This window comes from Micropterus dolomieu, linkage group LG22 (assembly GCF_021292245.1).
Source record: "Micropterus dolomieu isolate WLL.071019.BEF.003 ecotype Adirondacks linkage group LG22, ASM2129224v1, whole genome shotgun sequence".
In the NCBI taxonomy this organism is placed as follows: Eukaryota; Metazoa; Chordata; class Actinopteri; order Centrarchiformes; family Centrarchidae; genus Micropterus; species Micropterus dolomieu.
In genome coordinates this window covers 21,545,583-21,569,254 of record NC_060171.1, presented here as the reverse complement: position 1 = coordinate 21,569,254, position 23,672 = coordinate 21,545,583, and the positions used below count along the sequence as shown (strand labels likewise).

Sequence of the window (23,672 nt, the reverse complement as noted above, 5' to 3'; positions counted from 1 at the left end):
GGGCCCCAGTTTTCTGAAATGAACTGGAATATATTTATAATTATATAGAGAAAAGAGACACAATGTCCAACTATTTTGATTTCCTGGGTGTGGCCATTGTTTAGCTATCTTTTAGCAGAGTCCAAGTCAGGAGACAGGAGATCAGTTGAAAATGAAAAACTGTAGAAGTGTATCTTTCTGCGTGGTTATAAATTACAGGGAAGCATACAATTTAACAAATGTAAAGAATAGGATCTGCTATTAAGTGTAATAGAGTATCAGTTCCAGATATTTTAGTTATTATGTGTACTGTTTCAGAGAACTCTATTTCCCGTTAGTTAGTTAGTTAGTTAGTTAGTTAGTTAGTTAGTTAGTTAAAAAAATAAAAATACAAACATACATAGTTGTGGATGCCATTTTCGTTGTTTTATTGCATTGAATGACACTTTTTCCCCTTATTCTTTCATCTCCCACACTCCATCCAGAATGCAGCCCCGGCTTTTCCCTCTTCCTCCAGGGTTGTTTGAAGTTGTGTCCGCCAGGCTTCACCTCAGGGCCGCAGCTCCTCAACCTCTCCCTGGAGAACTGGGTGGACTTGTCCTCCGTCCAGGCCTGTCTGCCCTGCCACCCCGCCTGCCTCACCTGCTCTGGCACCGGGCCTACAGACTGCTTGTCCTGCCCGCCTCACAGCCACCTGGTCCTCACATCCTGCCTGCACCAGAACCAGGTGCAGCGTAAATCCCCATTAGCTGGGGAGCTCCAGGGGGACGGTGCCCAGCCAGAGGGGGAGATCCCAGGAGCAGCAGCAGGCGACAGCAAAGAAGGCGAGGAACCTCCGGGGCTTAGCATAGCTCCATCCACTCAGCTGCCTGCCATCGTGGCCGTGCTGAGTTGTGCCTTCATTCTGGCTGCCTTCGTCGGGGTCTTCCTCTTGCTGCAGATGCGCTCAGGTGGAGCTTCTTTGGGCTGGAGGACCAAACTGCCCTCTGTGTATTCAGAGATGAGGGGGGTGCGGGTGGGCTTTGGTTTTGGCTTCGGCCAAGGACGGGAGAGGAAGGCACGGGTATGCTACAAGGGGATCCCCACTGTGTGGGGGGATGAGGACATGATCGCCTACCAGTCTGAATCAGACAGCGAGGAAGTGGACGGTCAAAGCGAGCGGACAGCTTTTATCAAGACGCAGAGCTCCATCTAGCTGAATCTGCTGGATGTCCTGGGTGTCATCAGTATTTAGATCTGACTACATGAAGGAGACTCACACAGGCTCAGTAAAAACACAAAACGCAGGCCTTACTGTCTCACCCCATTCAAATGCATTAAAGAGTCAATCATTAGTTTTTTCATGTATTTATTTACATTTGTTAATTTATCGTATTTGACTCAATATTTTGATGTCAGATGTATTTATTATGCACATGACTCTTTGTCACCAATTTAAGGTGTAAGTTATGCAAGTGTTTTACTTAAAGGACCCGTGTGCAGAATTTAGTGGCATCATCTAACGGTGAGGTTATAGATTGCAACCATCTGAATACCGCTTGCCCTACCCTCCCCTTCCAAGCATGTGGGAGAACCTGTGGTGGAACAAAAAACATGAAAAGCTCTCAAGAGCTAGTATCTGGTTTGTCCATTCTGGGCTACTGTAGAAACATGGCAGTGCAACATGGCAGACTCATGGAAGAGGACCCAGTCTCTCTGTAGGTATAAGGGCTCATTCTAAGTCAACAAAAACACAGTGATTCTTATTTTCAGGTGATTATACATTAATGAAAACATATGTATGAATATATTATTTCCATTTCTGCGATACTCTGCCAGTAGAGCACCCTAAATCTTACACACTGGTCCTTTATTTTACTATAAGGACCTGTCTGACCATATTTTGTCAAATTTATCAAAGGGATATACAGAAATGTAGTATTGCACTTCTTTAAAGACAGATTGATTTTAAATAGTAAAAATCAATGCAGTAGACTCCTAATTTTCCTGAATATTAGCAAGAGTAGGTCAAGCCCCCAAAGCCATGATTCCTACGTTTCCCATAATGCAACAAGATAGCATCATTCATTAGAGCTTCCCAGCTAAATTAATGCCATGTCTTTTCAAACTTCACACCCCCACTTTCTGGAATACATCTTGTAATCTCGGAGCCCAACAACCAATCAGAGCCCAAAATACCAATGACTTCATCAGGGTTATTTTTTCAGACTTGTCAATGCTCCTACAGAGCTACAGAAGACATTATCCAACTGTTTCCACAGGTTAAGAAGGTTGAAAAGTACTCTGTAAGGAGTGAATTTGACCTGTGAAATGGGAAGCGTTGCCCCTCTAAACCTAGTAGAGTGCATTACTTTCCCAAATATGCATCTGCTTTGTCCCCAGACCCTTGGCCCCTGACACAGGCAGAGCTTTCATGAATTGCTGTTATATTTTATCAGATTCCTGGCAGATTACGGGCCGGGCGCCGTGAAGTTGACACGCGGTTCATTAATAGTAAGAAAACTTTAAATTGAAGATTCCTGCAGCTACTGGCACGGCATAATAAAACATCCCGCTGGCTGTTTGATAAGCAAGAGACTGTGGAGGACGCTCCGTTTTCAATCCATGCAGTGGGAATCGGCACCGCAGTGTAGACATCGGATATATCACTCACAAAATCTCATTAACTTGTAGTAGATTAACAGTGTTTTTGAATTAAATTTTAAAAAACACACTTAGCCCGAAGCTGCTTGGCTGACCTTTACATTCTTTCTAGTGGTTGCTGCTGGTAAGAAATAAGATAATTTTGTCTTCATTTTCCCCACAGAGCATATATTGATTTTTAGGGCTTCTCTCCCAGTACGTCCTCATCAGGGCAAAGCTCTTTCCCTTTGTGCTGTGAGCGCCATACATTGAAAGACAAATACCCGCTTTATTTCCCATCTATAACAGTTGAATCAAAGCCTTTGGATCTAGAGGCCAGGATGGTTACAGTGATTAAGAAATTAGATCTTGTATCGCGTTTTCTATGCTTTTTTATTTAACTGACAATGGATGTTAATATTGTGGAGACCAGTTTCATGCTGGAATAAAATGACTTTGGCTGTTGCATACATAGACTGTTTGCGTCTTTACTGCCAGATTGTATAACTTTTTGGGGTTTTATTAATTTTAAATTCAGCCCCTGACACAAACACCACCCAAGAGAACAGATGGTTCATCACTTCTTCATGGCCGTATATCATTGTTGCAAGTGTGTTTCCTTCACTCCGGGCGTTCAGCTTTAACGGGGTGCCAGCACTCTTGTCTTCTCCTTGCTATCCAGTTGCAGCGAGCGTGTTGCCAAAAAGCCTTCAAGAAATAGTTTTCTCAAGTTTCAATGTGGTAGCCTCTCTTAAAGTTTAAATTAATATAAATGGAAAAGGTTTGTATACAGGCGGGAAAACAATGCCTGCTGGTAGCAGCTTTGTTCATTAGCAGCTTTCCTCTATAACAACCTCTACAGAGGCAGGTAACTGGGTTCACGGGTGAAGGTACATTCATTCTGTGGCCCATAATTAGATCTGCCGGGAGAACTCGCAGCAGAATTCAGTGCCCCGCGGATGTGTCACGCTTTGCATTATAAGTGAGGCTGACAGCCATCCGTCTCCTCATTCGCACCTTCATTACATGTTTACGTGAGCTGTGATCTGTTTTCATTGTCTTTCTTTCTGTGTGCCCTTTAGCTTGTAGTAATTAGCTGTCATGTCCTGCACAATGTTGCCTACTAACTAGACTTGGCAACAAGAAATATTAGATTAATAAAAACAACAACAAATCAGTTCAGCCCCCCACCCCCCACATGAGAACTGTAGTTCAGGTCTCATTATTCCAGCTGGTCAGACCTTTTGTTTGTCGGTGCTGAATGTGATGCCCAGGAACAAAGCTTCTTCCTCCCATCCCTTACAGAAAAGTTGAGAAACACAGTTGGCAGATTCAGTGCAGTGATCAGTCTCCGGCCTCAGGCGTCCCTGCCACCACGCTTTCTTTCTTCCTTCCTCTGTGTGTCCCTGATACATTTTTATGTAGCGTGAACAAACAAAACTGTTCTTTTCATGTTCAATTCGCTGTCACAGATACCTTCAACACTTTCGCCTCAGAGGAGTAAACATGGGTGAAAACATGCTGCTGTTAACTACATGTGATTTAAGTGTGCGCTTCTACACCGGCACCCTGCTCAGTTTAATTCACTTGACAGCGAACCACTCACAAGTGAAGCTGTGCACAGTCTAAAAGGGCTGAAGTCTCAAAGAGTGACTGCATACTGTATGTAGGCATGGACTGTGCTGCTGTTCTGACTCAACGTTGCCCCCTACTGCTGGAGAATTAGTCAACCTCTTAACTGATACTGAGGAAGACCAAGGAACTGCATGAAAGTAAGTACAGTAGAGATTCACTAGTGCATTAAAAGACTGAAGAAATCAAATTAATTTCAGATAAAAGGCAACTTTCTAAAAAGAAAAGCTTTGTGTTTTGATCTTTATTTCACAACCCATCTCTTCTGTTCTAATCCATCATGAATAAACAAATACAGACGAGACCTTGCCTTCATATATTACCTCTGAACAAACAAAAACAGCGCTACAGATATCACATTTAAAAAAAGAAAGAGACACTCTTATACAGAGACTCGGACACACAGGAATGTTCACCGGGGGGGGGGGATCTGCAGTGCTCGCACTGAGAGAGGAAGCACATGTACTGGAACAATGGCATGTCGGCAGAGCAGAGCAACAAAGCAGCAGACCTCCTGTGGAAAGTGAAGCGGATAAAGTGTTGGGACACAGTGGGGGCAGGGTGAGATGGCGGCGCAGTACAAAGTGTGACACTGGTGGACTGTGAGACGTCGGGCCTCAGCTTTGGACACAGGTGACAACATCCTCCACAGCTGCTGTGGAGGCAGACACACCAGAAAAGGCTGAGTGCCTCGAGACGGCCTCAGGATAAGAAGCACTGTGGAGCTGAAATTATTTAAAAACTGCAGCTCATTTGAAGAAACATTTTCTTCTTTGAGGATCCCTGTGTATGGTTTGATACGTTGATCTTAAAAAGGGTCAGTTCACCCAAATTACAGATACATATATACACAGAGATTTCTACCACCAATGGAGGCAGGTGGAATTTTACTCAGCACTCACAACCGAAGATTTGGTGCTCGTTGCCTTCAGTGGTTGGGTTAGTTTGGTTTAGGCAGGATTGAGATTGGTTAAGGTAAGAATATCACGGTAAGCCAATCAGGGTCATGCCATCCTGGTTTAAAAAAAAAAAAAAACCCTTCCTGGAGCTGTTATACCAGCATCCAATTTGTTTTCATTTTTTGATCAGCCGTGAGCAGCTCCTCCGTCTTCTTTGTTCAACAGTGTATATCAACAGCACACTCAAGACTCAAGCATCTTTATCAATGCTGGGAATCTTATCACTTCTCCAGTGTGAACACACTCCATGCTCAAAATGCTTAGAATTAGTATGTAGCATGGCATTGGTGCACAGCTCCTTTCCTAGTAGAAAGTAGTTCCAGGGAAACTGCTTCACAGCGAGATCTGTGGATTATCCAGAGCGACTTAAATAAAGATATTAAATGCACTGAGCGCCAAAGATTAAATTCCATTCAGCTTCAATGTATTGGGAAAGTGGCAGAAATCTCAGAGACAGATGTACTGTGCTGAAATGATCAAAAGACAACAACAATTCTGATCGTCAGGAAGCATTCAACAGGGAGAAATGCCAAATATTGTCTGATTTCTGCTTCTCAAATGAGCATGTGCTACTTTTAGGTTTAAAAAAAACATTTGAAGAATCTCTGGGTTGCCGTTTGTACAAAACAAGTCATTAAAAAGACATAGACTTGAGCTCGGTGAAATTGTAATGAGCTTGTTTTCCCCCACTATTTTCTATTATTTTATCGACTTAGCAGTTCATCAACAATGAAAACAATCATCAGTAGCACCTCTAGACGGATATCTCAAAAGCAAAATTATCTGCATAGCCCGATACCACCGAACAAAATGTGTCTATTTTAGCAATTTGGTGTGAACGAACCCTTTAAATTTATGTTCCAACCTTCAATGGGAAGCTCCCTTTGGCCCACTGACACAGACACCCAAACTGATCGATGATACCTCACAGTACTATGAACAGTCCCTGATAGTGTACTCTGTAAGCTCAATACACCCAAAAACAAAAACCCCTGACCCAAATATTCACATCGACATACTCTACAGACACACACACACACACACACACACACACACACACATACTGATATATCTGCCGTATGGTATATATATGAGGTATAGTCTTTGTCTAGTCTTCTACTGCATACAGCATGGTAAACAAAACTGCCCTCCCAGCAGTGAAGTACAAGCGCAGGAATGACGGACAGGGGCTTTGAAATGCACACAGCTTCCACCATTTTCTCATCAGCAGAGAGGAAGATCAAGGAGGGACAAAGAAGTGAAAGAAAGGAAAGTCTTTGGACTATCTACAAGCAAAAAGCAAACAGAAGGTAAACAGTCCTCCGATATGATTAATGATCACATTGTTATCGCGTAGTGGAAGTCTTGGACTCAGACATATGATAGCTTAGAAGAGCCGCTGCTTGGGTCTCCTCGCGAGTTGAGATGAAGAGACCACACATTCGCTTTGCTGCATTCGAGTCTGTCGAAACGAAAATAAAAATGGGCTGCAGCCAGCGTTAGACTGACAGGTACAAAAACAAACTCGCTGTGATGTGCGTCGTCTTCACTGAGAACATAAAAATGAAAATAATAAACCCATACACCAAATAAAGCTTTGTAAATTGCACTCTGATGTGGCACGAGTCCCCTGCACCCCTGTCATTTGGGATATTTACATTCAGTAGTCCAGTCCAGGATGGAGCAAAGATAGAAAAAGACACGAGTTCTTACAAAGCAGAACTAAATGAGATTTCATTTTTCAATTATAGAGACAAACAGATACCCGGTTGTATCTGATGAGCGATTCTGGCAGTCTTTCTTGTTTTGGAACAGCTGCTGGTTCACACGGGTTTTCCCTGCACTCGAAGACGTCCACAGTAACAGCTATCATCTGCCCCCTGCTGTGCAGTCAGTCCTGTTACAGTGGAACATTCTTCTCCGAGCTGTAGTGTTTGTGGTTCTGCTTGAAAACCCCTCTGTTGCCAGTCTATGGCCGGCATGGGCCTGGTTCTTCTGGAGTCTGGTGGGTTTCTATTGGCTTTTCTAGTCCGGGTGACTCTTAGCGCAGTTTGAGCTTGAAGGCGGAGATCTCCATGGGGTCCAGGCTGATGGTGGAGTCGTTGGCCAGAGGCGTGCTAGAGTGCATCAGAGTCAGGGACACGGGCTGGAGCAGCTGCAGGTCAAGGTTCTTGAACAGTCCCGATACACTCAGCTGCAGGCAGAGAGAGAGACAGAGAGACAGAGACAGAGAGACAGAGACAGAGAGAGAGACAGAGACAGAGACAGAGAGACAGAGACAGAGACAGAGAGACAGAGACAGAGACAGAGAGAGAGACAGAGACAGAGACAGAGACAGAGACAGAGACAGAGACAGAGACAGAGAGAGACAGAGAGAGAGCGAGACGAGGGCGTTAGAATCACAACAAGATTGTGCAAGCGAGAAAGAAAATTTCAAGTTTAGCTTACATCAGGTAGAAAACATATCCAATGGTGGAATAGATCATTTCCTTAAGTAAAAGTAGCATTACTAAATAGCAGCTGTAGCTGTCAGATAAAAGTAGTGGAGTAAAAAAGTATAATCATTCCTTCTGAAATATAGTGGAGTATATAAAGTAGCATAGAACAAGTTAAATGTACTTAGTTATTATTTTATTACCAAACAAATCTCTGCTCAAAGTTTAATATGTGTGTGTGTGTGTGTGTGTGTGTGTGTGTGTGTGTGTGTGTGTGTGTGTGTGTGTGTGTGTGTGTGTGTGTGTGTGTGTGTGTCTCTACCCTGACCTGTCCTTGTGTAGTGGTGCAGTTGAAGCCCAGGTTCTGGGCCTCCAGGCTACAGTCCAGCGCCAGACGGTGAAGAATCAAGGCAGTGTATGGAGACGGAGAGTTAGGATCCTGCTGCTCACACATCACCACAGGAGACACGTGTCATTTTCTAAGTCAATAAGCAGAATATCTAACCACTAAAATGAGTGTGTTTGTGTGTGTGTGTTTTTCTAGTCACCTGGCTCTGGATGCTGCGCAGGTTCAGCAGGTGGAAGTCGCAGGGCAGGATGGACTTGAGAGGGGCGAAGGTTTGCAGAGGAGGGACGCCTCGTCTTTTGGGCAGGACGGGCAGCGCCAAGACCTCGTGGTTCAAGAAAGAGTTGGTCATGTGACTGAGTATAGACGGGAAGCTATTTGTCGCACTGTCCATCATCTGTGGGAGGGCAGAGACTGATTTAAGCCAGAGTGGTAAACGACAGTTTAATTATTACAACACCAATGAATCACCTCTAGAGTCAGTCTTTTGCTATTACTGTACTACATGAGGAATAGGTTCTAATTATATTGTCAGAGGACGAGGTATACTTCTAATCCTAGTCCAGACAGACACGGTACTAATCTAAAACTTTTTAAATTAACATTAGTGTTTCAAAACATGACGTGTTGCAGGCCAGAGAAACTTCATACCAAGACCCACAGCAGTTTTACCACAGAGCTTCCGTTCTTTGCCAATGCATATTCATTTTGTTGATAAATGACATAATTTCCTACTTTTAATGGCGCTGTCGTAAAGACGGACCAGTTTGGCTACTATGTGGTGGAGAAAAGCAAAAAACAAACAAAACAAACAAACAAAGGAACTGGAGCTACAGCACAGACTATAATGCGGGCGGGCTAACAAGCATCCTCACTGTTGCCAAGGCAACGTTACCTCTTGATCTCCGTCACTCAAGATTTTGGAGAGGAAAGAATGAAACAAGGAGAAGAGTTTGGCAAAGACGCCATCATGCTGAAGGTAATGGAGTGGAAAAACAGGAGAAGGAAAACAAAGTTAGAGAGGATAACAAAAGAGACAGATGGGGTAGTAATGAGTACTGAAAAAAAAAAAAGATATGAAGAAAGGTGTTAATGAACACAAAATGAAGGACGTAACATTGTTATATTCCACCCACAGCCTTGAACAGAGGTTATATGGAGTCATTCAGCACCGAAGAGTCAGATGCGGTGTGCTGGGATCTGAAGAGCACTCGCAGAGCTTCAATAACCGCCTTCGCTGTCATCTTACTGACCTTGTTGCCCATGGATCTCCTCTCCAGCAGCAGTCGGAAGCGGTTGGCTGTCTTTTTGTTGTCCTTCAGGCCCTGACCCAGCCCACGATTATCATCTTGCATCAGCCGCCGGTCCATAATCACTTCAAGCTGGCCTGAGGGAAGAGGAGTAGGAGGAGCAAGGACAACAGCTTTAAAACTAAGCCTGCGTATTGAACTGTGAGACATCAGTCGATGGAGACAAACAATTTTGAGCTATTCATCATTTACAAACGCCTCCATCATTCACATAACGATGATAAAAGGATTAGCTCGGTACATTCGCGTAAGAGTATGGACTCTTTTGCTCTCTGAAAACCTCTTGAGGGAGAAGAGGGATAGATAAGTGCTTCCATACACTTCCATAAAAGGCTGGAGACATTCAACAAAGAAAAAGAGATGAGTGCACTTCAGGGATAAATTTCTTAAGAAGGAAAAAAAAAAAACATTAAAACAATAAAATAAAATAAAATACAGACCACTCTCCAGGCTGCTGACACCCAGAGACTGAGCTGTGTGCAGCGTGAGGCGGTGATTGCTGTCCTGGATGTACGCCTGGCTGGGCATGGGATAGAAGTTGGCCTGCAGGGGAAGCTTTAGGTGGTGGTGACGAGGCTGCATCTACAAGAAGCAGCGATCAGACACAGAATGACACAATATGTCAAATCTGAAATTATCAGGCCAGGGATATTTAACCTGAGAGAAAAAAATGCCACTGCACTCAGTTTCAAAAAGGTTATCAACTAATCACCATCCCTTTAATCAGAGATACATCTCGTTATATTCTGACAGTATACAAATAAAGTTATTCTTCTCTTTTGCTGAGGGTGGGGCTGACCTGGAAGCCATTGAGGTCTGTGAAGAACTCGTCTCCACTCTGGATGTCAGTGACCAGTCGCATTGCCAGCTCCTTATTAGTCTGATCTCTGATGTCCACCATGGTGGTGATGTCTATCGACGACCCATCCACCCCTGAAAATACAGAACCACAGACCCACACTCAGGCCACGGAGGAAAAATAATCTGAACTATGACAAATGCTACTTTGTATTTTGCATTTTTGCAGCTGACAGGAAAAAAAGTACCTAATTGAAATGTAGTAAGTGTCATTTTGTCAAACATATTGGCCCTTGTTGTACTGTACCATCTGGTGCCTTTAACTAAAACATAACAATCTTTCTCAAAAGCCATTTGACCCGATTCCATTGTACATTTTTGTGTGTTCATTACCTGGAATGTTGTTTACGCGGATGGTTTGCTGAAAATGTTGGTAGTGTGCCACCACCTCAGAGAAGAGAGGCCCCTCCACGACGCGCACCACAGGTGGCTCTTTCTGGTTGTAGGGCTAAAAGCAGGGAGAGAGAAAGTGCTAAAAAAGGGACAGGGAGAGAGAAGTAGCAGGAGCCACCAGCGGAACAAGAGACTAGGTACAGTCTGGCAGCAAAGCCCTTACACTCTGTTTAACACTCTGTCTTTAAATCACGAAACATATGAAGCAGCACCCAGTGCTGCCTGGCTTCCTGCCCCGAGCACCCCAGCATGATACAACCACGCAACACACAAGGGAGCGTCTATCAAAGCCTTTTGAGAGGCAAGTAAACATCTGAGATTCAACAACTGAGAGAATACCTTTGCTTTTCCATCAGGTAGGAAGAGATAAGCTCCACTTTTGTCTTTGGAGGGACGAGTGCTGTAGACCATGAACTGCATTTGAACCTTCACTTCCTGAGGATCATCCTTGCGCTTGATACTCTGCAAAAAAAAGCCATGAAGAAGGAAGACAGAGCAGAATCGAATTAGAAATGAGATGAAAGGATGTTTGAGTAGCAGTGGCTGATCAAACAGCCAGGGTTTATTAGGAAATCAAGAGTGTGTTTTTTTCCCCCCAAAAAAGATCAAAGTCAAAACAGATGAGCAAATCTTTAATTCGTATTTAAAGTCAACAGAGGGAAGAGCCGATGAAACTCAAACCTCCAGCAGGCCGCTGGTTCCAGAGAAACCCAGCGTGAGAGACTGGCTGCTGATGTAGAAGGTCTGAGGGTCGGACTGCTGAGAGCGGACGGGAAGCGGGTCCGCCGCTCGAGCACTGGCGCCCCGACCAGACAGCCTGAGCAGGGTGTCGGAGCGGAGCGTCATCGGCGAGTCAGCAGAGTCATACAGATGGAACACGGCCAGACCCAGGGGCGGCAGACGAACCATGAATGTTGCCTGGATGGAAAAAGAATGGTTGGATATGAATAAATTAAAGCATTCATACACACAATTTTTTTTGTGTGTGTTGACCATAAGGCGTTCATTAAAAGTTAAAAGTATTTACACATTAGCAACAGTGTGCTGTAATTAAAATATGATGAGAGACTGTGTTAATGAGGCCGTTTTGTATTTCTCCATTACAAACTTCATTACTTTCTGTGGGTGGAGGGAATTTTATTTGGGCACAATAAATTAATTTAGTTGTTGTAAAGCAAATGGGATGTGTTTTTTTTACTACTGCAGATTCAGTACATGATTTGAGCTGATCCAATGAGTGTGTTTTTTTTGTTTTGAGAAGTGAGAGAAAACACATCTGTTCTACTTGCAGGTAAACAACAAAAGAAAGAGGAGAAAAAACACACCCATAACTTGGGAGGCCCTTTTCTTTAAAATTCAGATTTAATTCAGAGTATTTTCAATCTTATTTCCACATCACATCCATTTCCTTTGTAAACACTTAAAGCAACCAAACACACACACTCACTGGGAGCAATTTCGGCTTAAGTGTCTGGCTCAAGGACCCTTTGACATCTTGACAGAATAAGTTGGGGGTCAAACCTCCAACCTTATAACTCTCTTTCTGTTGATTCTGTGAGTCAACATTTTGTGTCCTGAAGAAGGCAAGATGGGCAGAAATGTAGAATTTGAAATCCATAGACTGCATCGTACTTGTGTGTTGGGTTTTGTTTTGGATTTTATTTTATTTTTTTAAATGCATGCAAATATTGCCTATTAATGCTTAATTCTTGTTCTAGGAAAGATACAATAATGGTACACAGAGATAGTTCAAGCAGTACTCCACTAATTTAGCATCACACTGCTATAATACTGTTCAATTCACGATGGACAAAAATGATGGATCAGAACAGAGATACTGTCTTATTTAATCTATGCATTCTTCTTCCTTGTGAAAGCATGGTGCCTACATTACCCACAATGCAACCTGGCTGCAGACAGTGCCGCCGGAGATTTGTGTGGGTTGCAGCTAAATTAGCCTCAAGCAGAGGTGGGGAGCGCGCTACAGAGGTCTGAACTCCACACCCCCAGCTAACTGTCTGGACTGGACAAGTTGTAGCCCAGTATTTCAGTAGTCTGTCTCAGTCCCATCTGACAAACACATAATGCTTACATTTTTATCAATGTAGCTACCTACACCGGCTCGCTTCACTCACACATGTAACTGTAACTTGAAGTGTCTTTATACTCTCTATATAGTCTATTTTCTTCCAATTAAAGCACATAACTATGGTACTGGGCTGTGAGTGCTGTCAAAATGAGTGAGTGCACAGCAATTCTCTGAACACATCAAGTGCAGACACTGCTGATGTGCTAGTGATATGCGATTTTCATTATGCGGAAACCAGCCGTGCCTGATGAATTTAATCTCTTACCTCAAATACCTCCGCGCTCATTTGACTAGCAGAGCTCCACTGCGCACTCAGCTGCACAGGCAGGGTCTGTCCGTCCTCAGTAAGCACCCGCATCCTGACTGTGTTGACCAACACAGTCACCACACACAGCCGCTCCTGCTCGATAGAGTTGAACAGAACCAGGTACCTGGTAGAAAAGAGAAGGGAAAAGCAATCAGAAGCACAGGATGGTGGAGGAGCGGCAGAGGGAAGAGGCAGAGGAGATGAAAGCAGCAAGGGGGTGCAGCAAATACCTCGGCCCTGCTGGGTCCAGCTCGATTAAAGTGCGCTGAGGCAGAGAGTCTTGAGTGGCACGCCTGTCATCCTACATAATGAAAAATGTAACACACGAAACACACCAAATGCTTACAAGAGGAACAAAATATGCTGGTTTTTCAAACAGATTATTATACAGTGGCACCAGTGACCCTCCTTGTTTACTCTTACCGTCTCCAGGAAGGGCTCCGTTTGGTAAAAGCGATAAAACTCCTTGTTCTTCATGACCAGGAAATGAGCAGCATTGATGATTACTCTCTTCAGACCGATGAGTGAGCGCAGTAATCTGGGAAATGGAAGAATCATTGGCAAAATGCAGCAGAGGGCTTGTTATTTTGTATCAAAGTATTGAACAGCAAGTATAAAATAGGCACAGAGACAGAGGACAATAAAGAGGAGCCACAGTTTTTTTTACTTCATATAAATTACATTTGTAAAGAATTTAATCCATCCGATCTATACTGTCATTTCTTTCTAAACCCTCAGATCCTTACTTAGTGCCGTAGTCAATGACAACATTCTCCTTCGCAGTGCCAGTGATGGCATCATGATGTTGGAACAGGCCGACAGACCGCCTCGCATCAACTAGCAGGGCATAATCTGAGACAGGGTAGCGCCCTTCCATGCCCGCGTGCCTAGCGTTCGCAACCGCCAGGCTGTAGAGGATCTCTGCCCCCCTGAAAGGACATTGACAAACAGTTAGTGTTGCGGAGCCCTTTAAAGTAAGACACAGCAGCTTCATTTTGTCAGCTAAAAGTGTGTTACGCTAATTATTACGCTATTTTAAGACAACAGCTTATTCTTTGAAAATATCTACCTTAGAACATTTCTATTTCATTTTATTGCTCCGTAATCTAATCCTAGCAACTTGCTCATATGGATCCACTTGTTCGACAATGTAACACACATGCATTTAAAAAGAATTTTGTTGTTCCGCTTAATTTTAAGTGTTCACAGTGAAGACAAATAGACACGTGCGAGAGAGACAGAAATTAAAAAGGCCCAATCGTGGCCCAATATTTACAACCATACCATAATATTTGTGCACAGTGCTGTTTGTGTAGTTCACATATATATACTATATACTGACACAATCAGGACTGTGTGTTGCATTTTGTAATATAGCCTGTTTTTCACATACTGGAGGCCAATATATATATTATAAAGATCAAAGTCCCACATCACTGTAAGCAATGGCTCTGAAATGGTGATAGTTAAGTGAACTGCAGAATTACAGATATGAAAAAAAATATAGAGACAAAGAAAAACAGAGAACAATGGTAACTTAACTTTCGGTGTTGTTTAGTGTTACAAAAGACTTGCCTATCCATTTGAGAGTGATGCCAAGTTCCAATCATGTGTTTTCATTTGAATTGTGCCTTTAATTTATATAAAAAGGACACTGCAGGTATATGTGTGCCCCTTAACCTAGTATGCCACAACTGCATCTTATTTGCAATGCAAATCGCAAGTTATGGGTGTCAGTTATCAGAGATGCGGGACTGCATCTGCCCTACCTGAGGTGTGACTCTATCACACGGTCCAGGCTCTTGTAAAAGGGGCGAGAGGTGAAATAGCCAGTCCAGTAGTGGTCTTCACGGTCTGCATAGGCAAAGAAGTCTCCACTGAGCACGGGGTAGTCTGCAGGTCTGGATCCCTGAGCCACTCCGTGTGCTTTGTATACGGCGTTGAAGTAGTCTGTGAGAGTCCCAAACTGAGCCTGGGGGGAGCAGCCAGACAGATGACACATTGTTAAAAAAACACATTTTACTCAAACACAGCTGAGGGGGGGGGGAGAACATTTCTCATGATTATGCATGCGCATTTCATCTTACATGGCATGTTCTAAACCAAACATCACGTCACGACAGATTCCTTGTTCTGTCAGCAAGTTAAAATACCACTGCATGATTCATTATCACAAGAAAGGTTGTACACCGAGATACCGCACGCTGAGAAGTACAGAAACAATGACAAAGATTCAGAAAACATTCATTTGGCAACACTGTTTGTGACAAATTATTTTCTCACTTGTACGTGCATCTCTGGGTGAGAATTCATGTAGTCAAACAGCTTCTGGTAGTTGATGTACTGCTGATCCCATTCCAGGGCCTTGTCGTAGCGAAAGTCATCTCCCAGAGGGACAAGAAGTACCTTGCTGCGGTAGAGTTTGGACTTTTTACGGTACTGATCCAGGAGCAGGTTTGCCCTGATTGAGAAAGAGAGAGAGGGGGGAAGAATCTGAGTGCACAAATCCAAATTGTCCTGCTCTGCATGCGCCAGATTTGAAGGAAATCACTATGACCTTGGAAAGAGGAGGATTAAATTAACCCTGGGGGTATTTTCCATTAGCCACTGAAATATGTCCTCTGAAAAGTTTTAAAGGTCCTCTAAAAGGCTGCAAGACTATCCGCAGTCTATGCCTGTTCTGCTCTGGCTGTCGTCATTGGTGCAAGTTTAGTTCATTTGTAAGGGACACAGAGTTGCAACAGCAGCAATCAAATTCCGATACTACACAAAAAGGTGACGAGTAATTTGGAGGCCAATATGCCTCTTTACATAAACATGTAACATACAATCATTTTTAATTAAAAGCCTGTGAGCACGGTTATTTAAGACTAGACCAAGATACATACCAAGCAGGACATTTAACAGTTGAAAAATAACCTTGCTCTTTGGTGGATAAACTATGTAAATGAAACGCTTTCTAAATTACCTCAAATATTTATTTTGCATGTCTTGTTATTTGATCGACTAGCATATACACTGCGGCTGTAACCAATGATCACTTATATTATACATTAATTGACTGGTCTATACAACATCAGATGACACTCTTCAATTGTCTTGTCTTATGTGACAGTATAATCACACAAGACAAAGACCAGCAAGCAATTCTTTATCTTTGAGAAGCTGAAATTACAGAATATTTGGCCTTTTCACTTAATGAATGACTTACAACGATTATCAAAATTGTTGCAGATTAAATCAATCGATCAAACAAACAGTCGACTTTTCAGCTCTATTTTCAGATCTAATATACAATGATAAAGACACATATCTGCAATAATCGATTTTCAGCTGACACATCAGAACAGCCTATATATCGCTCTAGCCCTAATAGACATCTTAACATTTGTTCTCTAAGACAAAGTCAGGATAGACCTACAGCATCCACTTCCACTCTGTTACAGATACAAAGTAAGACACAACTAACCCCCGCATGTCTCACCTCTCTGCTACGTTGGCCTCCACCACTGTTTTTGGTGGCACTTTCCATGGGCAGTTTATCCGACCACCAGGTAACCTTTTGAAATCAAACTGGCAGCAGATCTTCGGGTCGGGCCCACAGGTGTGAGGCACGTCGTAGCTGTAGAATGGCATCATGTGGCAAAAGATGTCTGTGCTCGACCCAGTGTCTGTCAAGGCAGGATAGTAAAAAAATAAAAAACATATTTAAAAAAACATTGGCTTGAGGGACATCCATTGTTGACAACAGTCTCTGAGTGTGAGTAAGGAGGGGTATGTGTGATCAAAGACACACCAGTGCTTGTTGGCAGGTTAAGTTCACACCTACAGTGACTGTCAAAAGTCATTCTGGATAAAGCAGCAAAAAATGTAAATGACGTCACTTCGTTACAAAATCTCCAAAAGACCTTATTATGACAAAGTAATACCTAACAGTGTAATATCAGAGTTTTTTTTACCATTAAAAGTAAACAGTACATCTTCAGCAGATGTCCAAAAAATGACGATGGCTATCATCTATGCGAGGCTTTTACACACTGGTTGTCTTTCCAAAATGTCCCTCTCTTCCAAAAGGCCATGACAAGTGGCATTACTCATTCTGCTATGAGCTTAACAAAAAGATGAGCACATGAATCAGATGACATCGAGGACTCTGGTCCACTCACCCCAGGCCTGCCTCCACATAAACTCCAGGCTGCGAATGGAGGCAAAGTGTTTTTTGATGGAGTAGTGGATTCTCTGGATGAGCATGCTGGTCAGGTTGGCCTTCTTCAGCAGATAGGGCATTGTAGCACTGTGTCCAAAAGGGTCTACCGCCCACCCACTGCGAGGAGTTACACCTATGACAGCGTATTGAAGGTTTATGCACAGAGAAAAGGAAGGCATGCATCTTTTTAGAAAATCGTTCTCCTCAGCAGGGAGCACTGAAAGTAGCACAAAGTGTTTTATCACCCGCTGAGCGAGAGGCTACACCTGCTGCATAAGGGATGACAAACATTGAGAGGATAGGTATCACTTTAACTTGAATGTAGTGGGGCTGAAATTTACACAGAGAGAACTGAGCGTTCATTTAACATTTAAGCATCATTCATCTTAATAGATATGAAAAGGCTCGAGTAACGATTAATTTCTGGTAGCTGCGTACCCAGGTTTCTCTCCAGCCATTGGTGTCCTTCTATGAGCTGGTCTATCATGGCAAAGTAATGAGCGTTGGCTTCGTCGGTCATCACCCAGCCTCCTGTCACAATCTCTAGCTGCCCTCCAAGGATCAATCTGTTAAACAGAGAGATTAAGAAAGCGAGGTGAGGATAATCCATCCACAAAGAGGGACAGTCACATTAACCTGATAACAAGGTATTTTTATTGCAACCACCATCTGCCAGCGGATATATTATCTATTGTACTTGAGGCCAGCAGGCACCAAAGAAATCTCAACTAATTCTCAGAGCTAGTCGGGGAAATTAAAAAGGCAAAAAATGTGCACTTCACTTAGCTGTGACTCACTTGCGCATAGCCTCCTGCTTGTGTATGTCTGCAGTCTCCCACCACTTGGAGAAGAATGAAATCTCAGACCAGATGAACTTCCTGCGAGGATCTTCGGCCAACTTCACCACCATGTTGTTTAAAATGTGTTGCGTCTGGTCTGTGAAGTACTTGTCAAAAGTCTTGATCCACCCTAACAAGACAAGAAGGTAAATATGAGCAACTTGCACAACAGTTGGCAACCACAACCGTCCACTGCAAATTGGATCCATCTCTGAAACAATACACCTCTACAACCCCCCTCCTCCATTTATCTAGCCGCCTGATACAAAGACAAGACGACAGGGCAGGTTAGAGACTCGGCGCTGTGGAAAAAGTGCTGCAACGGATCAAAAATAAAACTCATATTTTATTCAAGTAGAGCTGTTCCCCTCAGAAAGCTATTTCACAGAGTGGTTTCAAAGAATGTGACTAAAAAGCACTTTCTATGCACTTTTTGTGTACAACAGTGTAGAATACCACAGCATATACATGTCCTGTCAAATACTTATCTCACATATTTGAGGCCAATATATTTTATAAAGATTAAAGTAACACATGTTATAAGGAATGGCCCTGAAGTGGTGATAGTTAAGTGAACCAGAGGTCATAGACAGGACTATTTACTGCAGTCTTTAATATTTTGTTCCTCATTGTTTGCCCTGCTTACCTGTAGTTGACTAAAACCCTTAAAATCCCTTCTTTGCATTCAAAGGAATGAGCCTAATATCATTAAACCAGCTTTCACATGTCTTCAGTGTGAGCTGAACCGTCTGTTAACCCTAGACCCTCAATGCTGCATAAAAAATAACTAAACTTTGCAGCAGAGTTTAATCAAATGCCTCCCCAAATGAAGGCTATTCCTATTGTTGATGGACACAATTTGCAGGTCTCTGCAGCCTGTCAACATATCAATAACTGTAACTGTCAAGTTAGTAAGCATGTGGAAGCCTGGTAAACAAGTTTAATGGAAATGTCAGTCTAAAATAAAATCTCAGCCAATCCAATCCTATAAATAGCTAGAGTTTTCCAATGCAAATATCTGTCTAATTTCATTGTTTGTGGCTAAGCTGTCAATCATGTCAGCATTATGCTAATAATAATGAGAATGAATGAACCAAATTTTGTACGATTTCTGCTTCCCAATCACTAGCCTCCCACTCAGGTAAGCTGGCTTGTCTACAGACAAGACGCTATTAACCTGCTGGGGAAAAACGTATTCAGACATGCTTTAGGATGTGTATTAGGATACAGTTTAAACAGACAAGACTGCGTGTGTTACGCCCTCTTACCTGGATCATTGTGGGAGTGTGGGACCACAAACACTTGCAGCGGTTCATTGTCCCACTCTTCGGGTTCATAAGTAATGTCAAAGCCCTGTTTCCATACGCCACCATCAGGGTTGTCGAACTTGAGGAGGGAGTACACATCCAGCATCTAAAATGAAAATCAAAGGGGAAAAAACAGGTGTGATAAAGACTTACACAGCATTTGTTTATCTCGCCAGGCTGAGGAGATACAGTGCCAGCATACAACATGCAAAGTCTGAAGAATACTTCCTGTCTGGGGATATTTATCCTTCCTAGACCTAAAGAGATTCACTAAAAATAATTCACTAAAAATGTCCAAATAAGGTTACTGTTCACCCATCTATACATGAGTTAAGATTGTACTGGTTATTGGTTTAAAACAAGACACTATACTTAACCTAAAGTTACGTTGTGTGTCATTCAAGCCACATGCAACACTTTCTGCATAGAGACAGAGAGGAGAATATGTCTGACCTACTGTTTTGGAGGGTCGCTGGCTGTCACCTTTGGCTTACTTTAGCTCAGCAATTGACCCTAACATGACCTGGGGTGTCATAGTACCCCTAAAATTCCTTCACATCTACAACATAGATATGATAATGTTTTTGGCCTATTAGCTACTTAGCATTTCATCTAGCGGAAAAACTAGTAGTACAGTAAGCTCACCTGAACATCTGCTTGACCTCGGCTGCCTACAGCAAATTGGCAATCCTGGGGCTTGACAGCAAGGAAAGTAGGGCGGCCATCGAAGGGTAAGACCCAGGAACCATTGGCACTTCTGAATGGCAGGTGGCCGCTGGGAGACACGGCTCCTGTGTCTGTGAGCTCCATCACAGAGTCCTTTATGTGGCTGATGATTTGGTGGTTTTCCTCCAGGAGTTGCTCCAGCTGCTCTATCCGGTTCTGCAGAACTGAGATTTGGCTCTAAAAAACAAACAGAAAAAAAAAATCACAGAGCTGGAGAACATCATAAAATATGTCTGTGAAGGTTCTCAGTCATCCAGGTCATAGTTATCCAAGGATGCCCTTGATTTTAACCTTCCTTGGATCATGGACACGCCTCGGTTTTAAAGACAAATCTACTGATACAGAAAATGTAAGAAATAGCAGTATGAGATCAATCAGCCCTAAAGATATCTAGACAACGATAGATACGTATTTGGACATGTGTATTTACAAAAAAATAATACATATAAGCCTTGTAATAACTTCTGGTGTCTCACAACAAAAATAACACCGGATATGCACCACCGCTACAGCGATTACTCTTACCCGTGGAAAGTTCCCGCCACTCTGTCGTCTTGCAGGGTCATGCTGGACTCGATCCAACATCAGATACAGTGAGAATACAGCCACACAGAATATGGCCCCTCCACACACCGTCACCTGCTTCCTCAGCTTCATCCTCCTCTGGAGTGGTCTTCTTTCCGGTGTTTAAATTTTAAAAATGACCTTGACGGTGATGTTTTTTCCAGCACGGAGAAAACAGCCCTTAAAAAACCCAGAATTCAATATGTCACTGTGCAGGGGGGGGGGATTGATGGAAAGTAACCAGCAACACCAGTATTAATGCTTCAGTTCCATTCCTGAGATGCCTCCACTCACCATACTGAAGATCACAGCAAAGGTGGCTACAGCAGTGGTAGCAGTGGAAAAGGGTTCCTAATAAGCAATAGCTGGCAAGCTAGTCTGTCAACTCGGGCCAAACCACAGCCACCGGTGGGCTCCTTCAAAGTAGCCCTTGTGCTCAACCATCCAAACCGATGAGACTGCAGGAAAAGAAAAAAATAGCGCCAGACAGAAGGGGCTCAAACAGGGAGCCTAGTGTCCCTGCGGCATGATGTGTTGCTGTGGGCCTGTTCTCCTGGTCCAGTCCCTACTCCCACAGCACCGTCTAATCCTCCAGTACGGCCGGAGTCCCTTTTGCTCAGTTGGCCTGCAGTCACATAACAGTTTGCACACTAGGTTGCGGCAGTGCAAAGAAACGGGCTGAGAAAAAAGACCAACTTGGCTCAGAGCAGCAGCTTTTTAATCAAGCCTCAACTCTGCCCGAAGGAGCTCCAGGAATTAAAATGAGACAAATGTCATTCTTCTCTCAGCAGCATAGTGACAGCCTATCTACTGTGGCAGCATGGGCAGTGCGTCCTCCTTTGGTCACAAGCGCCAAGTTGAAATCACATCAGAGGGTCTTCTTCAGCTGTTAGGAAAATTTTAGATTAATGGGGCATGCAGGAATTATGTATTCAGCCATCCAGAGAAGGACTGTCACTGGCATAAAGCACAAGCGGAAAGGAAGTGTGTGTGTGTGTGTGTCTGTGTGTATGTGTGTGTGTGTGTGTGTGTGTGAGAGAGAGTGAGTGAGAGAGAGAGAGACTACTTTTTTGATCTGACAAGTAAAGTCAACCAGGAAGAAGAGGAAGAGAACAAATATAAAGCTGAGCGCAGTGGCCAGTGTTTCCTCACAGCAACTAATATGTGTTCCTGTTTTCATCCGTGTGCAAATCCAACATGATCATAATCCGCTCACTTCTAAGGCTGGGAATACCTCAGCATTACCACGGGGAGTTGGGATAATAACCTGGCACTTACATTTGCTTAGACTGACTGAAACATAGCCTCGCTGTCAGCAGGAAGACGACAATTTCTTACACCATCCGATGAATATATCCACAATTAAAGGTTTTGTTAGTCGGGGTGCCTGACATATAACCTACTACAGCCTTTCATTTATGTTATAAAACGTGAATACCACAGATCCCAAGCTGCTCACATGATGGCATATTAGCATCAGGGGAAACATTCCTCAGTATACACAATCTCGTACGCAAACTGTCAAATTCCTCTGAACATCATTTGGTAATCGCCGGGTTATGGATCCAAGAGGTGGTACCTCTGTTAAGGTTTAACTTGGATGACTTAGTTAGTTAGCTAACGTTATCGCTGGCAACATTGCGCTGCTTCAAACTTAAGAGCACTTGCATTTGGACTTTATCCGGTGTAAACTCAGACACAAGGCAGCTAGTTAATGAATGTATCTGGTTAACCCATTAGCCACATTACCGTACTCTGCCAAACTTTAATCCCGGTTAACTAGATATCTCGAATATGCAGCTAAACAAGCTAGCGCTAGCTAATTTACCAGATGTTCCTTACCACATCAACTCGACTGGTTTGCGAGCTAGCGTCAAGACTCAGACAACGTTATTATAAGGGTTGTCATTTCACTGATAAGTCTAACGTTAGGTGAGCAGCAGTCCCAGCTGTCTTTCTGCATCCGAGAGAAGACTGTGCTACACGGTTAACTTACAGCCGATAGCATCGGCCAGCAAGTACTGGCTTGATAACCAACAAGACATAATATAAGACAATACGTGACTGTTTTTTCCTGGCTAACCTTTCACTTTTCATCAAAACGTCGAAGAACAATCATTTACAACCTTGGGAGTATGTCTCTTTTGTGAACAAAATGATAAAAATCTGACGTTACCCATTAAAGGGGAGTAATCCAGAAGAGTGTAGAGCCCAGCAGTGTACGTGCCTTTAGCTGACAGATTACTAACTGAACCAGCTAGCATAGGAGCTAACGCCACTGAGCTGCTGCAAAGGCTTATGGGAAGAGAGGAGATGGTAAAATAAATGCACCCAACCTTTAATTTCTCGATTAATAAATGCAGTGGGTAGATGTAATCTGCAATGCAACATAAATTTATAAATTACTGAATTATTATTGTATGATTATAAGGACTCAATCAGGCCATGTGTTGAACTATGAAACAGATAACAGCGTTATTACAAAAACATAGTGAATATAACATTTAATTGCTCACAACACAGTAAACAGATCAAAGCACGTCTTGTCACACAGGAAATGTGCCCTGAGCTTATGTCTAACACGACCCAGTTAGTTATAAAACTTATAGCTAATCTATCATTGTAATATTTCGACCAATGCACTCAGCAGTTCTGGGACAGTGTCAGTAATTTTATTATTGTTAATACAATGGCTATGCATCTACAAAAGAAATATTCACACTTAAAACTTTCATCACTGATTAAAATGTATGTGTGTGGCTGTTGTTGTTTTTAGTGCAGAATAATGAGGGAGAAGAATCTCATAGCTCGTGACTGTTTGGGCTGTGCAGTCTGTGATAATGTCACAACTGCTTCTGGTTTAATCATCAGCTCTGATACACTAGACAGAGTCCAAAATACAGAAGTCCAAACATTAGATAACATGGACCATTACACATGTCCCAGTGAGTAAGACCAGTGTACTACTCTTGTTACAAGGCTAAAAGGCAAAAAGGCCTCACAGAATAACTTAATTTGATTTAGTTAGAACACAGAAAAACTGACCCCTTTTTACATCTTGAGTATTTTGTTCTTAACCAATTTGCCTGGTTAAATAAA

General features: G+C 43.0%; 2 protein-coding genes across 23 annotated transcripts in view; one reads left to right on the top strand and one right to left on the bottom strand.

Moving 5' to 3' along the window:
- furinb (furin (paired basic amino acid cleaving enzyme) b) overlaps window positions 1–3,071 on the top strand; it is an 82,649-nt gene extending 79,578 nt beyond the window's left edge. For all 19 annotated transcript variants that reach the window (XM_046036229.1, XM_046036228.1, XM_046036230.1 and 16 more), the window contains one exon: window positions 465–3,071. In XM_046036229.1, the coding sequence (XP_045892185.1) occupies window positions 465–1,174 (710 nt within the window). In that variant the 3' untranslated portion in view covers window positions 1,175–3,071. The remainder of the gene's footprint in view (window positions 1–464) is intronic.
- A 1,387-nt stretch (window positions 3,072–4,458) lies between these two features.
- On the bottom strand, window positions 4,459–22,847 carry man2a2 (mannosidase, alpha, class 2A, member 2). 4 transcript variants are annotated; one of them, XM_046037389.1, is made up of 24 exons: window positions 22,416–22,436; window positions 20,868–21,459; window positions 20,535–20,753; window positions 19,929–20,186; window positions 19,245–19,389; window positions 17,935–18,106; window positions 17,576–17,703; window positions 17,097–17,270; window positions 16,415–16,601; window positions 15,214–15,391; window positions 14,700–14,902; window positions 13,677–13,859; window positions 13,354–13,468; window positions 13,161–13,231; window positions 12,889–13,054; window positions 11,216–11,452; window positions 10,874–10,996; window positions 10,475–10,589; window positions 10,083–10,216; window positions 9,724–9,865; window positions 9,227–9,360; window positions 8,176–8,370; window positions 7,956–8,069; window positions 4,459–7,386 (listed from the first exon to the last, which is right to left on the bottom strand). In XM_046037389.1, exons 3-24 carry the CDS (start codon window positions 20,664–20,666, stop codon window positions 7,234–7,236), a joined length of 3,459 nt encoding a protein of 1,152 aa, XP_045893345.1. In that variant the 5' UTR covers window positions 20,667–20,753; window positions 20,868–21,459; window positions 22,416–22,436; the 3' UTR covers window positions 4,459–7,233. The 4 variants fall into 4 exon arrangements, with proteins under 4 accessions (XP_045893345.1, XP_045893343.1, XP_045893344.1 ...); XM_046037387.1 differs by lacking the exon at window positions 22,416–22,436 and adding an exon at window positions 22,750–22,847 and having other exon boundaries at window positions 20,535–21,459; XM_046037388.1 differs by lacking the exon at window positions 22,416–22,436 and adding an exon at window positions 22,657–22,675 and having other exon boundaries at window positions 20,535–21,459.
- Between the last annotated feature and the right edge of the window lie 825 nt (window positions 22,848–23,672).